Genomic DNA, 19,412 nt, shown 5'->3' on the forward strand with positions numbered 1-19,412 from the left:
TACTCAAAAGAGGAAGAAAGACATAATTCAAGGAAGAAATGAAAGGACATAAGAGAGATGAGAGAAGTGAAAGACACGGAGGATAAAAATAAATAAATTGGGGTAAATTGTCAAATTAAGTTAGGTGTTAATCACTATTAATTAAGGTTCTAAATAGTGTTTATAGCGGCATAGCGGGGTTACAAAAAAAAAATAGCGAATAGTGCAGCTATAACAAAAGCTATTATACATAGCATTTTTTTCTTTATTTTATATTTCTACTAATAATAAACATTATCTAAAGTCTCATAAAGAAAAAAATACCAAATTAATTAAGAAGTTATAATATTTATATTGAAACACACAAAAAAACCCTAACTATTTAGTTTCTTCTTCGCGTTAGCTGCACATCTCTCTTTAATTTCCTTTTTGTTTTCGTTTCAACTTTCAAGTGATTTTGTTTCGTTTCAATTTCTCAGGGACTAGATTTTATTTTAATTTCTGGAGTCCAACGCACAATGTTCAAATTTATTGATAAAGCTTCTTAATTAAAAAAAAACATGTAATTTAATTTCGGTTTGGAGTTTAAAGCTCATTTAAATTGCAAAATAATAATAATAAACCCATGTAGCATAGCAGACCGCTATTGTTGGTACCTGCTATAGCGGCCTTAGCTTAATTAGCACAGTTTTACTCTTAGCTTAGTTTTTTTAGATCCAAAACAGCTATAGCTATGGAGACATGGAGGATACAAAAAATTAAATTGAGGTAAATTGTCAATTTAAGTTTTAATAGTATTAATATATATTTTTTTAGTGAAATACATTTAAAAATGAACATGTTATGAAATGAGTAAATTTAGATAGCTAAATAACTAATTTTTAAGTTTAGATGAGGAAATATGTAATTAAAGAAATTCTTGTCTAAATTTCTCATTTTAAAACAAGTCCGTGTTAAGTCTACTATTAAATATATATTTTAGTGAAATACATTGAAAAATGAACATATTATAAAATGAGTAAATTTAGAAAGCTAAATAACTAACTTTTAAGTTTAGATGAGGAAATGTCTAATTAAAGAAATTCTTATCTAAATTTTTTATTTTAAAATAAGTCGGTGTTTAGTCTACTATTAAATATATATTTTTTTAGTGAAATACATTTAAAAATGGACATATTATAAACTGATTAAATTTAGATAGCTAAATAACTAACTTTCAAGTTCAGATGAGGAAATGTCCAATTAAAGAAATTCTTATCTAAATTTCTCATTTTAAGTGTTAAGTCTACTATTAAATATTTTTTTTTTGGAGGCTGATAATTAACCCCGCACCTCCCACCCCGCAATTAACCCCGCACAAAATGCCAAAAAACTCCAGCTGTCATTTTTTTTCATAAGGTATTAATACTTACGTACAGAAGTATTTATCTCTAAGAACGAAAGTATTTATCTCTAAGTACGAAAGTATTTAAGGGACCATGCACATTTTTTTCATGGAGAGTAGGGGGAATCTCAAATCACATGGGGGGACCATGCACGTTTTTAGAGGTGGGTTTTTTTATCTCATTTCAATCTCGTCCACATTTCTCACAATCTATGAAAAATTTTGCGAATCTAAAACCACGAACGTTTTCTACGTAATTTTCTCTTTCAAATGAGATCCATGATGACATACTTTCGAGCAAGTCGTTACAGAAGTATTTATCCCTCATCGTGTAAGTATTTATATCTATACTTGAAAGTATTTTTTTGCATATAATACTTATAATACATGATATTAATACTTTCATATATCAGTATAAAAACTTATAATACATGATATTAATACTTTCATATGTCAGTATAAATACTTATAATAATTGATATTAATACTTTCATATGTCAGTATAAATACTTATAATAATTGATAGTAATACTTTCATATGTCAGTATAAATACTTATAATACATGATAGTAATACTTTCATATGTCAGTATAAATACTTATAATACATGATATTAATACTTTCATATGTCAGTATAAATACTTATAATACATGATATTAATACTTTCATATGTCAGTATAAATACTTATAATAATTGATAGTAATATTTTCATATGTCTGTATAGATATAAATACTTGCATGATGAGGGATAAATACTTCTGTAACGAGTTGTTCGAAAGTATGTCATCATGGATCTCATTTGAAAGAGAAAATTACGTATAAAACGTTCGTGATTTTAGATTCGCAAAATTTTTCATAAATCGTGAGAAATACGAACGAGATTGAAATGAGATCAAACTAATTTGGAGAGAGATAGAGTGGGGGGATGGTGGGGGGATGGAATGGGGGGGAGTAATATAATTGTTCTTTTTTTTTTAGTGAAATACATTTAAAAATGGATATATTATACAATGAGTAAATTTAGATAGCTAAATAACTAACTTTCAAGTTTAGATGAGGAAATATCTAATTAAAGAAATTCTTACCTAAATTTCTCATTTTAAAATAAGTCGGTATAAGTCGGCGCTTAGAAATAGAAATCCACTAACGTCTTTAAATTCTTTAAAAGAGCGAAAGACCGTCGGATCCATTCATTTCACAGAGAGCGCAAGAGAGCGAGAGCGGCAGCGACAGAGATACAGAAGAAGAAGAAAAACGAGCACAAAAATGGATTGTAACTTAGAGATTGACCGACAAACGGAGTCTAAAGATTTTCGTATTCCTCCTGGCTTCGAATATATGGCAACAAAGAACCAAGGTCTGATTTCTCCACAACAGAGGAGAATCCAGGGTTTGCATTTGTCTATACTTTGCATTTCGATTTGATTCTTCTTGATTTTTATTTTTCTTTTCTTTTCTGAAGTAACATTCCATATTTATGCACTCAATTCTTTCTCCGCTTATTAGGTCGTTCTGGAAATTCTGGTCGGTGGTGTAAAATTGCATACTAGTTATCAGAATTAAGATTATATTCTTCTAGGTCTTTTACTTTGTTCATTATTTTAACAAATGTAGGGACCGAGCAAAAGCAACAGGTCGTACTTTCATCTGAGAACTTTCAACACACCAATAACAAGGTACTCTCCAATTTATACCCCTTTGTTTCCTTTGAGATCCTGTACGGACCAGAAATTTCATAAGAGAAGCTTTTTTGTGTGTGTTTATTTAGGTTGCATCTGGTATTTGTGATGTGAATTATATGGAAATCGATGAGATAGATTTACCAGATTTGAACAATCAGATGGCTGTAGTCGAGTATGTCAAAGAGTTGTACACTTTTTACAAAGAACAACAGGTACTGTCAGTTTTTTCTTATATAATAAACACAAAAATATTCTCAAACTAATCTAAAAGTTTGGTTCTTTCTCTGTGTTTAAGCAGCATCTGTGTAGGCCAACGTACTACATGAATAGACAGCCCGAATTGAACGACGACATCAGAGCAACCGCCATAGCTTGGCTAGTGAAAATGCATTATAATTTGAGGCTGTGGCCAGAAACCCTTTACCTAGCTGTCCACATAATTGACAGATACCTTTACCTAGAAGTCACACCAAGAAGTCATTTCCAGGTGGTCGTAATATGTTCATTGCTGATTGCCTCAAAGTATGAAGAAAACAGAGCTTTGAAGGTATCCAACAAAAAATGGCAAGTGAAATTTGTGAATTAAGGGGTAGTATAATTAAGGTATTGTTTGTGCAGGTTAATGATCTCATACAACTGACGGGCTATAGATACACTAAAGAGGTAGTTATTTGCATGGAAAAGATGATATTGAACCGTCTCGAGTGGTACCTGACAGTACCGACTACCTACATGTTCTTGGTTCGTTTCATCAAGGCCGCCAAGGCTGACAAGGAGGTACCACATGAAATAATTTATTCACTTATTGTTTGGTAGTATTGTAAATAATTATAATCAAATCCTAATCATCTTGTCTAATTTGACAGTTGGAGAACATGGTATATTTCTATGGTGAACTAGGGCTGGTAGAGTACAAAATGATACTATACGTTCCCTGCAAGGTGGCAGCTGCAGCTGTGTACGCAGCTAGGTCCACTCTAGGGAAGTCCCCTCTATGGACAGACACCCTTCAACGACATACCTCTTACTCTGAGTCTGAGATACAGTAAGCCCCGGATCACATTTAAGCTATATTGTATTTAGTTGAACATTTGGGACATAATATTATTTGTCCTTGTCATTCAATTTTGGAAATGACTCAAAAGGTATGTGGATATTAAGCACCTCTCAGTCTTACAAAATTTCTAATGCCACTATTTATTTGACCTATGCGTAGGGATTGTGCACAGATTTTGGTGGAAGCTCATATGGCCGCACCAAGTAGCTTACATAAATTGAATGTAGTTTATACAAAGTACAAGCTCAAGGAGTATGGAGGCGTTGCACTCTACCAACCAGCAGCAACTCACAGTTGCTACTTGAAAGGCAAGTATTTTGCTGTTAATTTTTAAGTTTGATTTTGAGTGCAGTTCCTGTTGGTTGCAATTCAACATGCCTCTCTTGTTATTAAGTTTAAATTATAAACTCAATCTTCTTGGCAGCAAGTTCAATTTCTGTACCCATACTTATAGAATGAAGTTCATTTCAAAAACTGAAATCTCTTCTATAACAAATCACTAAATCATATCTGTAATTCAGATATTTATGCTAATTCTCCCTTTGAGCTTTCTGATGCTGAGTTTTTCTCCCTGTTCCTTTAATTGTGCTGTTATTTTCAACCCAGCTGACCGATATTATTATCAACCAAAGTATGATTCAATTATTTTCGTAGTTGAATACCTTTTCCATAAATATTTTCAGCAACGAGTCAGAGAGCATTTAGAGCACAATTGTCAGTTTATATGATTTTATGACATCAACAGATGCATTTCAATATGTTTGTGTACTAAAAAATTAATGTCTTGTTTAAATTTAGTTTAAATAAATTGTTTCAACAAAACAATTGACAATATTAAAAAATTACTATCAGCTTTGCTGATTTTATATACCTTAAAATACGGTATGAACTGACCAACACATCACAAGGTCTATGCAATGTATACCCCTAAAAAATCTTGAAATTACATATTTCTTCCTCTAAAATTCATAATATCATATATGCCCTTCTAAATTTGAAAAACTCATAAATTTACCCAATTTTTTATTTTATTAAAACTCATTTTAAATTTATAAAGTTCTCATGTTAAAAAATAAAAATGTCTAGTTTGTGTAAGAAATATGTTAATTCTTCTATTGGTCAGCTCTTGAGGACAAATGGTTCATTTCTCTAATTGTGACGCATACACAACGTCATTTAAGCATACGCTTGTATGTGCGTCACAAGTAAAAAACAAATCATTTGTCCTCAAAATCAGCTACAAACATTTCTCTTTAGCATGTCATATTTTTTATTTTTTTAATAGAGGGAAATTGGTACTTTATAAATTTAAAATGAGTTCTAATAGGAGAAACAATTAATTGGTTAATTTTTTTAAAAGGGTGAATATAATATTTTGAATGTTAGAAGAGAAAATACGTAATTTTGAAGTTTATGAAGGGTAAAATGGATTATTGGAACTTAGAGATTGAGCGAGAGGTCAGATTTGGGCAAATTCGTGACAGTCGAGCACAAGGGGAGTCTAGGGTTATCCGTATTCCTCCGAGCCTTTTCTTTTAAGAGAGAGAAGATCTTAAAGACAAATCTATGGTAACAAAGAACCAAGGTCCGATTTCTCAACAGTAGAGAAGAATCCAGTCTTTGCATTTGTCTAAACTTTATATTTCAATTTGATTCGTCTTTATTTTATTCTGTTATTTTGAAGTAACATTCAATATGTACTCAATTCATCTCTCCGCTTGTTAGGTCGTTCTGGAAATTCTGGCAGTTGGTGTAAAATTGCATACTAGTTATCAGAATTAAGATTATATCCTTCTAGGTCTTTTACTTTGTTCATTCTTTTAACAAATGTAGGGACTGAGCAGAAGCATCAGGTTCCCCCTCAAAACCAAGTCCACATAATTGAGCGAGAGGATAAATTTAGAGAAATTCCTGACAACCGAGCACAATCGAAGTCGAGGGTTATCTGTATTCCTCCGGGCTTCGAATCTATGGTGGCAAAGAACCAAGTTTTGACTTCTCCACAGCAGAGGAGAATCCAGGGTTTGCATTTGTTTATACCCAGTCTTTGCATTTGTCTAAACTTCATATTTTGATTTTATTCTTCTTCATTTTATTATGTTATTTTGAAGTAACATTCAATATGTACTCAATTCCTCTCTCCGCTTATTAGGTCATTCTGGAAATTCTGGTCGTTGGTGTAAAATTGCATACTAGCTATCAGAATTAAGATTATATCCTTCTAGGTCTTTTACTTTGTTCATTCTTTTAACAAATGTAGGAACCGAACAAAAGCATCAGGTTCCACCTCAAAACCAAGTCCACATAATTGAGCGAAAGGTTAAATTTAGAGAAATTCATGATAGCCGAGCACGAGCGGAGTCGAGGGTTATCCGTATTCCTCCGGGCTTCGAATCTATGGTGGCAAAGAACCAAGTTCTGACTTCTCCACAGCAGAGGAGAATCCAGGGTTTGCATTTGTCTATACTTTATATTTCAATTTGATTCTTCCTGATTTTATTCTGATTTTCTGAAGTAACATTCAATATGCACTCAATTCCTCTCTCTGCTTATTAGGCCGTTCTGGAGATTTTGGTCGGTGGTGTAAAATTGCGTACTAGTTATCAGAAGTAAGATTATATTCTTCTTGGTCTTTTACTTTATTCATTCTTTTAACAAATGTAGGGACCAAGCAGAAGCAGCAGGTTGTACTTCCATCTAAAAACAAAGTTCACCAGACCAATAACAAGGTACTCTCCAATTTATACCCCTGTTCCCTTTAAGATCCTGTACATACCAGAAATTTCATAAGAGAAGCTTTTTTGTGTGTGCTTATTTAGGTTGCATCTGGTACTTGTGACATGAACTATATGGAAATCGATGAGATAGATTTACCAGATTTGAACAATCAGCTAGCTGTTGCCGAGTACGTCAAAGATCTGTACGCTTTTTACAAAGAACAACAGGTATTTGTCAGTTGTTTCTTATACAATAAACACAAAGTATACTCAAACTAATATAAAAGTTTGGTTCTTTCTTGTGTTTAAGCAGCATCTTTGTCGGCCAACGTACTACATGAATAGACAGCCCGAATTGAACAAAGACATCAGAGCAACTGCCATAGCTTGGCTGATAAAAATGCATCATAGTTTGAGGTTGTGGCCAGAAACCCTATACCTAGCTGTCCACATAATTGACAGGTACCTTTGCCTAGCAGTCACACCTAGAAGTAATCTCCAGCTGGTCGTAATCTGTTCATTGTTGATTGCCTCAAAGTATGAAGAAAACAAAGCTTTGAAGGTATCTAACATAATTGTGCAATAATTTTGAATCTCAAAATTGCAAGTCATGAAATTTGTAAATTATAGGGTAGTATAATTAAGGAATTGTTTATGCAGGTTAATTATCTCATACAACTCACTGGCTATAAATATCATAAAGAGGTAATTATCTGCATGGAAAAGATGATACTGAACCATCTCGAGTGGTACCTAACAGTACCGACTACCTACATGTTCTTGGTTCGTTTCATGAAGGCAGCCAAGGCTGATGAGGAGGTACCGTACCACATGAAATAATGTCTTCACTTAAAATTATTCGGTAGTATTGTAAATAATCATGATCAAATTCTGATTAATAATCTTGTCTAATTTGACAGTTAGAGCATATGATATTATTCTATGGTGAACTAGGGCTGGTAGAGTACAAAATGATATTATTCGTCCCCTGCATGGTGGCAGCTGCAGCTGTGTATGCGGCTAGGTGCACTCTAGGGAAGTCCCCTCTATGGACAGACACCCTTCAACGGCACACCTCTTACTCTGAGTCTGAGATACAGTAAGAACCTCTCCTCATCACATTTAATTTAAGCTATATTGTACATGTCATTCAATTTTGGAAAGGGGGGTTTATTAAGCACCTCTCAGTCTTACAAAATTTCTAATACCTCTATTTATTTGTTTTACACACAGAAAATGTGCACAGATTTTGGCGGAAGCCCATTTGGCTGCGCCAAGTAGCGTACATAAATTGAGGGTGGTTTATTCAAAGTACAAGCTCAAGGAGTATGGGGGTGTTGTACTCTACCCACCAGCAGCGGTTTTAATTGAGGGTGCTTTATTTGAAGTACAAGCTCAAGGAGTATGGAGGTGACGCACTCTAACCACCAGCAGCGACTCTAATTGAGGAACCCTGGTCCAGTGTTCCTGTTACTTTTGTTAATTTAGGTTTTGATTGTGTTTAGGATTTGTAATCATTATGAGCTCTCTGATGCTGAGTTCACAGCATATATCTTCTTCTTTTTTTGTTCTCTCCCCATTCTTCTTGTTGTGCTGTTTTCTCCTCTATTGCTCTTCTCTTTCTTATTTTCCTGTTAGGTGTCATACAACTGTCTGGAAGAAGAAAAATTGCATTTAAAATTGGTGCAGGTATATGCTAAAATTAAAGCTTCGTCAAGAAAGATGCCCAAAAGCTGGAGAGTCTCGTTAAATTCATGAGTTAAGTAACTTTGTCCAACCTTTTCCTGCCATCATATCTATGTTATGCATTTGTACAATGTACACCGATTTGTATAATGCCATACCAGTGTGCATGTAATGAACTTTCTTTAATATTGGTTTTATGGTTCAGCCATATTGGTACATACAGGTTTCAACAATATCATATCGCCATTCTCACAATGGGCAAGGTAAATGGCTATGGAAGGTGCACTCTGAACAGACGGGATGTTGGTCATCCACATTAAAACTGCTATACAACATAACGGAACCCGAACAAATAGGGAACCATGAGAGTCACTCCTTAAATTCACTAGCATCACTCAAACCGCTCTATAGTTAATCCATTTAAGTCTGATGAGATGAGTGGAGCTATAACATTGCAGTGGTCATCTACAGGACTTTTTACAACTTCATCAGCATACTGGACTATCCATCGTAGTGGTGCTACATGCATATTCTTGGGGAATCTGTGTGAATAATCAAATGTAGAACAGGGACCACCTGCTGTGGTACTGTAATTTTTCAAAATGAGTATGGAGAGGACTGCTAGCACATTTCAACATAAATCTCCCGCCAAACACGACACGACCAATGCAAGAGGTTTGGTGGCAATACATGTGGGTTTTACAGGGTACCAAGAGGGGGTTATGGGACAACCAATGCAAGAGGTGTGGTGGCAATAAATTTTGATGTACACTGGCAATACATGTGGGTTTTACATGTGACCTACTATACCCATGTTCCAAAAAGAATGAAAATTTATTCATGATAAATCATATTTAATCTATTCATTGTGATGTACACTGGGAATTTTGTCTTCATAGATATTAGACAACCAATGCCTCGGATTGATGAATCAGTTTTCAAATATACATCAGAAGTACCAGCTTATCTGGTAAGTGGTAACTCTTGGTTTCCAGAAGAGTTGTACATGCTACATTAAATTTGTTGTAATTTAAGATGTAATTATTTATTGGTTGTCTTCATTAGCTACAGCGTATAGGTTCAATTTTGAGCAGCAGTATAATGGTTTTTTTTTTTTCATTAGCTTTGACTAACAGTTGATTAATTGAAAACTATTCAAGCAATAATATAAGTTCCTTCTTTTTTTTTTAAATATTTTCATTCAGCATTTCAGTCCAAAATAAAACTCAATTTTCAGATTTTTATACATCCTTTTTCATCCTTGGGAGAAGTATGCAAAAATAACCCAAAAGCCCAAATCATGACAGCCTCCTTTTCTTTTTCTCCATGAAGTTTCATACCTATCTCCACTCTGATCCAAGTTTTCACTCAAAAAGAAAAATTTCATGCAAGTTTGCAAAGCCAGATAGCAATTCATTACTGCACTGCGAAGTACTTGCAGTAACAAAAGGGCACACATGATCACTATACCAAAATGAAGCATAATATTTTTCCAAAAAAAAAAAGGAAAGCATAAAGTACTTGAGATAACTAAGATTAACGCCATATGACAAGTTCATAGATAATTGCTAATTTAAAAAGGAAACATGTTCATAAAAATAATTAAAAGACAACATTTAGACTAATTAAACATCAACTAACCAAATTAAGACACCAATCTCACTGACTCTCCAAACATAAATTAACTCTAAATACCACTAATTAAACATCAACTAACCAAATTAAGACTAAGCATTATTGACACATCATTTGTCACCATCTGAAACGATACGATCCATGATGCCGGCAACAACGTCCTTGGACTGCCTGAGAAGCTTGACGCTCTTCTTTAGCCGGTCCCGTTTTGCTGAAGTTGTTGGAGACTCTATCAGCATCCTCTCAACTCCTGCCATCTTTGGACCCACCAGTTCATTAATCAGTTCTGCCTCGAGCTCATCCTCAACCAGGCACTTGATGGCATGCAAGATATGAAGTGCGACACCATCTACAAGCCTCAGCTTAATTGTTTTCCAATATGCCGTGAGCCTCATGCTTATGTCAAAAGCCTGCCCTGCCACGTCAGCATGTTGCCGGAGATGGCCAACCTCCACCTTACCAAAGGCTTCGAGTGAGATCTTGGTCGGCTTGCTATGGTCCTCAATTGCTTCCATGAAAAGCCTCTCTTCTTTCATCAGCTGGACCCAGCTATTCAGGTAATCCGGGTTTGACGTGTAATCCGAGACAAGCTCCATTTTTACCATGTCTTCAACAAATTTGCAAGAATGGCCTCTCATTTTATCGATAAGACCATGCACAGCCATCTGGGCTGCCGACTTTAGTTGGGGATGGTTCTCACAATGCCTTAACATCATTTGAATGGCAATTTTTTCAATGTATGCCCAGATAGTTTCGACCAATTCACGTGGCATGTGAGATATGGTATCTACCTTATTCTTGAGTAAAGTAAGGAAAGCAGATCTAGGTAGGAAGTTTGGAAGCCTTATTCCTTTTGCTTCTTGCATAACTCTTACTTCTTCCATCAGGAACTGCTTATCAGTGGTCGGGCATTTTTCAGGGAGTTTCTCACGATACTTGTTTAGCATCTCTGTAATGCGAGCAGTGCCATGGAGGCTATCATCATTAGGGAACTCGTCAAACTCGCCTCTTATCAGCAGCTTCTCTAGAGAATCTCTAACCAATTTTACAATACGGACGAGTGCCTTCAGTGCATCAGCAACAGTCGACAAGTTCTGAGGCATGCTATTTAACTCAGACATGCTTCGGTTAAGCTTGTCATCAATCTTCTTAACAATGTCAGGCAAGCATTTTGCTATTATTGAAGCCTGGATTTGTGTGAGCCGCTCTGCAAGAACTGGGATTCCAATCATCGACTTGTCAATTTGTGATAACAAGGGATGTGACTTGAAGAGCCTTTCTTCTTCAGCCCTAGCCTGATCATATGTCTCTTCTCCTACCCTATTTCGAACACACACATAGCCGAGGCCAATGTGGACATCATCTATTGTAACCTTCTCAAGCAATCCCTCAGGTGCCTTATCAGACTTTGTAACCACCGCCAAAGTTCGCTCGCCTAGTTGGTCTACTTGTCGTGACATCCGAATTGACTCGCATGTTGGGAAATCCACAGTAGCAGACAGCACATTCAAAATTATGCTTTCTTTCGGTGCAATATACTCCATGATTATTTTGGATATTTGCTCGTATATGTCGGTTGGTTGTCCCTGCACAGGTACACGGGTGATGCCTGGGAGATCGACCAAGGTCAAATCAGGAACAGATTTCTTCTTGACAACAAGAGTAATCGGTTTGTCAGATATGCCCTTTCCTGCACCGGCTATCTCAACTGTTGCGGCATTGATTGCTGCAGTGATCCCATTTTCAGTTGTCGGCACGGTTTTGTCTCCGTATTCAATATGGAGAGATGGCTTGATAGCGTTAGAGTCGCCTTGGAGACGCATAATAAGAGGAACACGAGTACATATGCCTTGGCCACGTGGCAGGCTGATGCCTGCAAGTGACTCGAGGACACTTGACTTGCCGCTCGATTGATCACCTACTACCACTATGGTGGGGAGCTGGATGCCTTCTTGAGTAACTTTCAGGTGGCGTAGACGATCGATCGCGTCGAGAAGGGGGCGGATGTTGTCATTGTAGGATTTTGATGACGTAAGAGCAGTACTTGCCGTCATGTTTGTTTGAGTTTATTGTAATATGTTAATATTTATTGTGGATTTCGTTTTCGTATGTTATATTGTGAAGTGAACAATGGTGAGCTTGACGTGAGGATTTATAACTTGGTGAGGGCAAGTGAAAAGTTGCACGGGAGTAAAACAAGAAGATAAGGGGACTAGATTTGCTTCGGACTTTTAAGGAAAATCAATTCGAGAATCTGAAGGGTTGTTGGTAGGGGTGTCAATGGGTACGGTACGGGTCGGATGGAGACATTTTCATACTCATACCCATTAAAATTGATCTTACCCATACCCTACCCATACCCATTAAAAATTGATCTTACCCTACCCTACCCTTACCCGTTAATATTATCGGGTAACGAAACGGTAACGGATGAATAACGGATAATACTAGTATAATAATTAGTTTTATTATATTTTACAAATTAAACATCAAAAACTCATTCATTTTAACACATATATAATTGCATTTCTAATAAAAAATAAAATAAATGTGCAATCAATTCCAACTAAATTATTTTTTATAAAGAATAAAAATTCAAAAACACGAATATACATTTAGGTGGGTTGGAAATTGAATTAAATATATATTTGGATTTTATAATTACCCTATAGGGTAACGGGTACGAAATAGTCATTACCCATACCCTTACCCATTTATTTAACGAAAAAAAATTCTTACCCATACCCATACCCAATAAGCTAACGAAAAAAAAAACCTTACCCATACCCGTCTTATCGAATACGATACGGGTCGGGTAAACGGCTAAAAAGGTACCATTGACACCCCTAGTTGTTGGTTTTTAATTGGAACGCGTAATTGTTTATAATTTGTAAAACGTTTCAAATTTCATTGTACTGATGATGAAGGGTATTCCAATCGATAATCGTAATGACGGAAATAAATCTGCTGTTATTCTTTTGGAATAACATGATCTTCGTTGAGATTCGCATGTAAAGGTTCCTGTTATTCGTAAATGAGTCTTGAATATTGTCGTTATTGGGCTCCCTCAATCTCAGCCCAAAAAATGTTTAAATGTTTTTGAGGACTTACACAGGAAATTTGTAGCCCAAATCGGATATCGGCCTTGGTTTCATCAGTTGGGCTTCTTATCATTTCCTTTTCTCGAATAGGAAAGATTCTTGAGAAATAACAAACAAAATATATCAAACTGACAACGAGAACTCCAGAGTCCAGATTGTAGAAGCAGACGTTGAAATCAACAGCAATGGCGAGCGCGAAGCTGCGGCCATCTCCCGATCCCACCGCTGTCCTGCGCGGCCACCGCGCGGCGGTGATGGACGTCAGCTTCCATCCCTCTCGGCCGCTTCTCTTCTCCGGGTTTGCCTCCCCTTCCCTTCTTCCCAATTAAATTCTCTCTTTCTAAAACCCCTCGTTCGAATTCACCATACCTGATTCGAATCTCTCTCATTGGTTGATTGCGTGGTGGTTTGTAGTGCTTCGGATGGGGAGCTTCGGTTGTGGGACACTGTTCAGCACCGCACCATCTTTTCATCATGGTATGTTATTTTTAATCATCCATGTTTCAGTTTTACACAGATGTACATATTAAATAGCTTTCTATTTAACATATGATGTATGCATGCAGTGTTCCAGTGACATCAGTGGCGAATCCAAGTTGATTGAATGGGGGTCAATTGACCCCCATTCATTTTCAATTTTTTTGTAATTATATTTGATTTTCTTTATAATTTAGAATAAAATGCTTCGGTACTGTAAAATTGACCCCCATAACTTGAAAGTCTGGCTCCGCCCCTGAGTGACATACTGAAGTATATATAATTATGTATTTATGAAAGCTGTTGGAGATATTCTTATTTTCTTATCTTTTTCAGTAAGTAGTTGAGTTTTGTTAGATGCTCTACTGTGTTCAATAGAACCTTTTATTTTTAATATACAATTACTCGAGCAAGATGAGAGAGAGGTGCTATACAACATGGGCTTGTTGATCAGGCCGGGGTGGTCCATTTGATATATTTTGTACTTATCAACGACCATTTTTTTTTCTTTTTGCTGATTGATTTATTGATGAATTTAAGGGCTCACGGTGGAGCTGCTGGTGTTTATTCTGTAGCTTCCAGTGCTGCTATTGGCAACAGAGTAATAAGGCAAGAAGATGACCCCCACCCCCCTCCCCTATTTTTTCTTTGACCTTAGTAAAACCTGCACCTTAATTATTCGAGTATTGAAAAAAAAAAAAAAGTTCTATTTTGACAAGAGATATTCTCTAATGCACCGTTGATGCATATAAAATATCATGGAAGGCACAAGTGAGATTTTTTATCTTCCTCATTTCAGTCAGGGTCGGGATGGAACATGTAAATGCTGGGAAATCGAAGAAGCTGGACTTTCAAGGTAAATATTTTTATTTTTATTTTTTCATGTTATTGTTCACATTATGGGAGATCTGATGGGTTGCCTTTGCATGCTTGGTTTTTTTAGGAACCCTTTGTTTACGATTCGAACAAATTCATACCACTTTTGCAAGATTTCACTGGCAAAGACTCCTTTATCTGTTCAAACTGAAGGTGGTATATGTCTGTAATTAATTTCAGTACTTTTTCTTCAATTGTTCGAACAATAAAGTTCTAAATCAATGATTGCATTCTTTATTTTTAGGGGACTCATCAAATGGTGCAAATATAATGGCTCTAGCTGGGGAAGACTCCTCTCAGGTTACTATAGACTTCACTTATTTCTTTTTTAGTAAGCTTAAGGTGGACAAATTTTAGATTCAGGTGAATATGACTAATATTGAATTTTGTTGTGATTGTCCGTTTATTAGGTTGAAATTTGGGATCTGACATCTGTGAAAAGGGTTATGTGTTTTCCTCAGAATTGCAATTTGAATTTGGCTGGTCAGGCCACTAATCAAAGCGGTTTGTGTTAAACTTTGATCCCTTCTTAAAACTTGATTACTTTAAGCTGTATCACTTCTGTTTTAATTTTAACTCTAGTAGTTAAGCACTATTAGACAGGACTTTAGTATTGATGACTTTGATCATGTATTTCTTTCAACTTAAAAAGTATTAATTTAATGTTTGTTTCTTTATTAAAGGAATGTGTATGGCGGTTCAAGCTTTCTACTCTTCTGAAACCCAAGTATTGAATCTGTTGTCTGGGTATATCTCTTCAAAGAATATATTTAGAGTAGATATATATTTTGTCCTCTGTACATATTCTTTTATTTTGATTGCAAATTCTCTATTATATGTATCGTTAACTCTAAACAAAGTATTTTCTGGCATAGCATTCTTTTGATATTCATTAGTGGTATTTTGTTTCAAAAATTAGGGAGACTTTCATATACACCACTCAAAAATGGTGAAATTACTTATTTACCATCTAAAAATCTAATAACTAACTTATTTACCCAATGTAACTTTAGTATATATCAAATATACCCAAAACTCAGATTTATGTTTAATATTCTTAAAACAATAATTAATCAAGGATTAACTTAGCTCCATCTCTTTCTCTCCTTACACCCTTGAGTTCCCATCAGCTAAAAGACCCACACTATTTTTAACTGAGATAGTAACAAAAAGCATATTTTCAAACTACTTTGATAACCGATTGCTATCCTTCTCCGAGTTTGCTATCCTTCTCTCCGAGTTTCAGCAGGAGAGAGTTTCAGCATGAAGGAGAAAGTTATCTCAAAAAAGGCAAGAGGAAAATATGTGCGTAGAAGAGGAATGGGTAGAGAAGGAGAAGAGACTAAATAACTTATTAATTATATTTTATATAATATTAAACTTAATTAATCTCATTTTTTTATTAATTGGGTAAATATGTGAGTTATTAGATTTTTGGATGGTAAATATGTAATTGTAGAAATTTGGATGGTAAATACGTAATTTCATAGTTTTTGAGTGGTATATATGAAATTCTCCCCAAAAAATTATTATGCTTAAATATCTTGTTGGCCAAGCCAGGCAGCATTATGTCTCAGTAAAAATTCACTGTCTGAGCATGTCTTTTTCCCTCTAAATATCTCTTCATGTTCTAAAATCAGTTATGAAGATGGAAGCATGCTTTGGTGGGATCTACGTAAGCCGGAGGCCCCTCTGTCGACAGTTAAATTTCATTCAGAAGCAGGTCTGTTGATCTTTCCCCGAAAAATCCATGAAACACATCTGCTGTTACTGCAGCTGTTTCTCTGAATTCTAATTTTGTAATGTTGCTAGGATATATTTGGTGCAGTTTTGTCCATTGCAATTGATGGCTTATGCGATGGTGGTATCTCTGGTGGGGTTGATAATAAAATATTCTTGTTCTCCCTTGATCAGCAGAAGGTAAATAAAATTTAAAGGAACAATTTGATGAAAGGTAAATAATATAATGTACTTCTCTTTCCCGCTAAAAGAGAGCTTTTCAACTTTAACATTAGTTTCGCTCTGCAGGGTAACTGTACCGTTAGAAAAGAAATAGAGCTTGAGCGGCCTGGTATAGCTAGCACTGCAATTCGACCAGACAATAAAATTGCAGCCACAGCTGGCTGGGACCATAGGTTGATTTCCTTGTCTAAATTTGAACTGATTATTTTCATTTCTTATTATATGGGTATTCTGACCAGCACTGCTTCCTTGTGTCAGGTTGCGAGTGTATAATTATAGAAAAGGAAATGCTCTTGCCTTCTTGAAGTATCACAGTGACTCGGTATGTTTCTAGATTTGTTAGGAATTTTGGTTTGTGGTTGACCTTGGAGTATATGGTGGCTTTAATTGCATCAACTAATTTGTAGAAAAAAAAACATTTAAACTCCTAGCACAATTCACTAGTTCCTGCTAAGAGCTAAGTTTGTAATTAAGCTATTCTAGAGAGTGTGATCAACTATAGTTGCATATACTCTTATTCCACAATTGGCTAGGAAAATGTCCTAGAGTTGTTATATCCAAAGGTCGAGAGTTCGATTCTCCCTCACGAACCTTGGTAGCTACTACCAAGTTTTCAAAAAAAAAAAGATGGAATGGTGTTCCCCAACCAAGGTGTCTGGCACATGATCAGTGACACTGCTGTTTCCAATAGAGAACGGGTTCGAATCCAGTTGCTTAGAATGTTTTAGAAGATTTTTGCTTGAGATATTAAGAGGAATTAGGGATCGTTTGGGTTTAGAATCAAGGGGAATTATGATGCGGGCTTTGTCCCTGTATAAAAAAGGCCTAGTACAAAAAAAAAAAGTTGAAGTGCTTTTCTGACATATGTCTATTATACAGTTGTTATAATTTTTTGTTTCGAAGAAGAATGAGAAATAAATTTAAAACATCATGATAAGTGGTAACCGGTAAAAATCAAAATACCTTTAGAATTTATGCTTATCGAAAAAACTGTTAAAATGCAAATTAAGGACAAGCAAGTTTCATTATAAAAAATGCATGCCTTTTATAGTTGTTTAATTACATTAACCATATCTTTTTGTGTTACCAATATATTTGATTTGTAAATGGCAAATCTTTATATAATTATATGTTCCGTATATCTGATTTGTACATATGGGTTTTTATGCACAGTGCAATGCAGTGACATTCTCACCTGACTGCAAACAAATGGCTTCATGCTCGCAGGATACAACCGTTGCTATCTGGGAACTATACCCGCCAAAGGACAGAGTCTAATTGTATCATCTGTAAGGATCTAGTTATTTAGCATAGTTTGTGGCTTGTTTTGATGAGCCGTGTACATTATATTCGCCAGTTGTAATCTTATCAGGTGTTATGAGACTGGGAGGGAATGACCTCCACTCTAAGTCTCTAATAGTATAGATATCATCAGATGGTGCTCACTGAATTTGGGCCGTCCATTTTCAAATATGATAGTCCAGATTGAGTTTGACGATGTAACTGCCTATTTTAATGGTAAAAGCCCCTGGATAAAATTAATGGCCAAGGACTATCCAATGATTTCCCTACTACTGGAGAGGACCTTAAACCTGAATTGGTTAAATTTAAAGTTGTTTGTACCTAGTAATCAGCTTGATGTTATTCTTTTAAGCTGAAATGGGGATCAGTTCATTTTAAGGTGCCTAAATACGCATTATGTTTGAAAAGTTCGAATCTGTTTTGTAAATTGACAGATATGTAATGTACTGGCCCTTGGTATTATACTTCATCTTTCAAAACACGTCGGAAATTTAAAAGAAAGAACACTAAAAAGGAATGTGTTTCAGAGCCGTTAGATCTTCAGTATATCACTTGATCATTTGATTCTGTGCAAGACGAAGGGCTGTTTTTCTCATTACTGTTATATTTTTTTTAAGGTGTATTATGTTGTTATAGTTGTGATTGAACTGTAACTTTGACAGACAATGTGATTCAGTGATTCGTCTATTTTATGTGTTAGACCTATTTTGGTTTTCAGGGAAGCTTTTGTAATCATGCTTGGTAGGGGTGTTTATGGGTTTGGTTAAAACCGAAATAAAATAGGTAAATTAAAATGTTATTTGGTTTTTAAAATTACAACTGAGCTTATATAAATAAATTTATCAACCGAATCAAAAGAAGATTGATTGAAATGTTATTTGTTTGATTTAACCGAAATAACAAGATTAGTCAGCAAAATAAATAGCTTTTATTAATTTTATTCAAATTATTTTATAGGCTCAAGAGAATTATTTATTTCGATAGTCAAAATTGAATTAGAGTTTTGTGGTTTTTATAGTCCAGACAAAAAAAAACGTTCATAAATAATTTTTGTATTGGCTCAAAAGTGTCATGCTCCTTTTTTCGGTAGGTTTGATCTAACTGGTTTTAAAAAATTTTAACCGAATAAATAAACCGGATTGATTTATTTAATCAGAAAAATCAAACCGTTTAATTTGAATTCTCTCAATTCTGTTTAAAACCAATGAAACCGGATCCAATAAACATCCCTGCTGCGGGGTACAGTTAATTATTCAAGGAGCAAGTACAATTTGTGCTAGAGGATATGAACGGTTTTAAACCGGGTCCAATAGACACCCCTGCTGCGGGGTACAGTTAACTATTCATGGTGCAAGTACAATTTGTGATAAGAGGATACGAACTCGTAATTTGGTCCTGCTTTTGTCTTTGAATTTTCTATTTTCTAATCAGCCTCCTTGACCATTTTGTTGATGCGGCACGCGTCCTCATAATATGACACAAACGGAAATAAATCTGCTGCGATTCCTTGAAATTAGGGGTGAAAACGGAGCCGGATTATCCGGCGGATATC

General features: G+C 35.3%; 2 protein-coding genes and 1 pseudogene across 8 annotated transcripts; 2 read left to right on the top strand and 1 right to left on the bottom strand.

Moving 5' to 3' along the window:
• Nucleotides 1-2,585: 2,585 nt before the first annotated feature.
• On the top strand, nt 2,586-9,038 carry LOC144557030 (uncharacterized). Of its 3 annotated transcripts, none has more exons than XM_078305568.1 (15): nt 2,586-2,755; nt 2,980-3,041; nt 3,134-3,259; nt 3,346-3,594; nt 3,666-3,824; nt 3,914-4,092; nt 4,264-4,412; nt 5,938-6,126; nt 6,365-6,553; nt 6,769-6,833; nt 6,924-7,049; nt 7,132-7,383; nt 7,482-7,640; nt 7,742-7,920; nt 8,055-9,038. In XM_078305568.1, exons 1-15 carry the CDS (start codon nt 2,632-2,634, stop codon nt 8,233-8,235), a joined length of 2,388 nt encoding a protein of 795 aa, XP_078161694.1. In that variant the 5' UTR covers nt 2,586-2,631; the 3' UTR covers nt 8,236-9,038. The 3 variants fall into 3 exon arrangements, with proteins under 3 accessions (XP_078161694.1, XP_078161696.1, XP_078161695.1); XM_078305570.1 differs by having other exon boundaries at nt 2,587-2,755; nt 5,938-5,957; nt 6,379-6,553; XM_078305569.1 differs by having other exon boundaries at nt 2,589-2,755; nt 7,135-7,383.
• Nucleotides 9,039-10,223: 1,185 nt separating this feature from the next.
• On the bottom strand, nt 10,224-12,387 carry LOC144557346 (dynamin-related protein 4C pseudogene; annotated as a pseudogene).
• A 957-nt stretch (nt 12,388-13,344) lies between these two features.
• On the top strand, nt 13,345-17,977 carry EMB2757 (Transducin/WD40 repeat-like superfamily protein). Of its 5 annotated transcripts, none has more exons than XM_078305571.1 (13): nt 13,345-13,541; nt 13,658-13,720; nt 14,261-14,329; nt 14,520-14,576; nt 14,664-14,752; nt 14,841-14,896; nt 15,007-15,100; nt 15,280-15,343; nt 16,237-16,319; nt 16,425-16,516; nt 16,625-16,731; nt 16,817-16,880; nt 17,732-17,977. In XM_078305571.1, the coding sequence occupies exons 1-13, from the start codon at nt 13,429-13,431 to the stop codon at nt 17,834-17,836; spliced, it is 1,056 nt and encodes a 351-aa protein (XP_078161697.1). In that variant the 5' UTR covers nt 13,345-13,428; the 3' UTR covers nt 17,837-17,977. The 5 variants fall into 5 exon arrangements, with proteins under 5 accessions (XP_078161697.1, XP_078161698.1, XP_078161700.1 ...); XM_078305572.1 differs by having other exon boundaries at nt 13,372-13,541; nt 14,664-14,749; XM_078305574.1 differs by having other exon boundaries at nt 13,470-13,541; nt 14,524-14,576.
• The last annotated feature ends 1,435 nt before the right edge of the window (nt 17,978-19,412 follow it).

The sequence above is a fragment of the Carex rostrata genome, chromosome 7 (genome assembly GCF_964058835.1).
Source record: "Carex rostrata chromosome 7, lpCarRost1.2, whole genome shotgun sequence".
Classification (NCBI taxonomy): Eukaryota; Viridiplantae; Streptophyta; class Magnoliopsida; order Poales; family Cyperaceae; genus Carex; species Carex rostrata.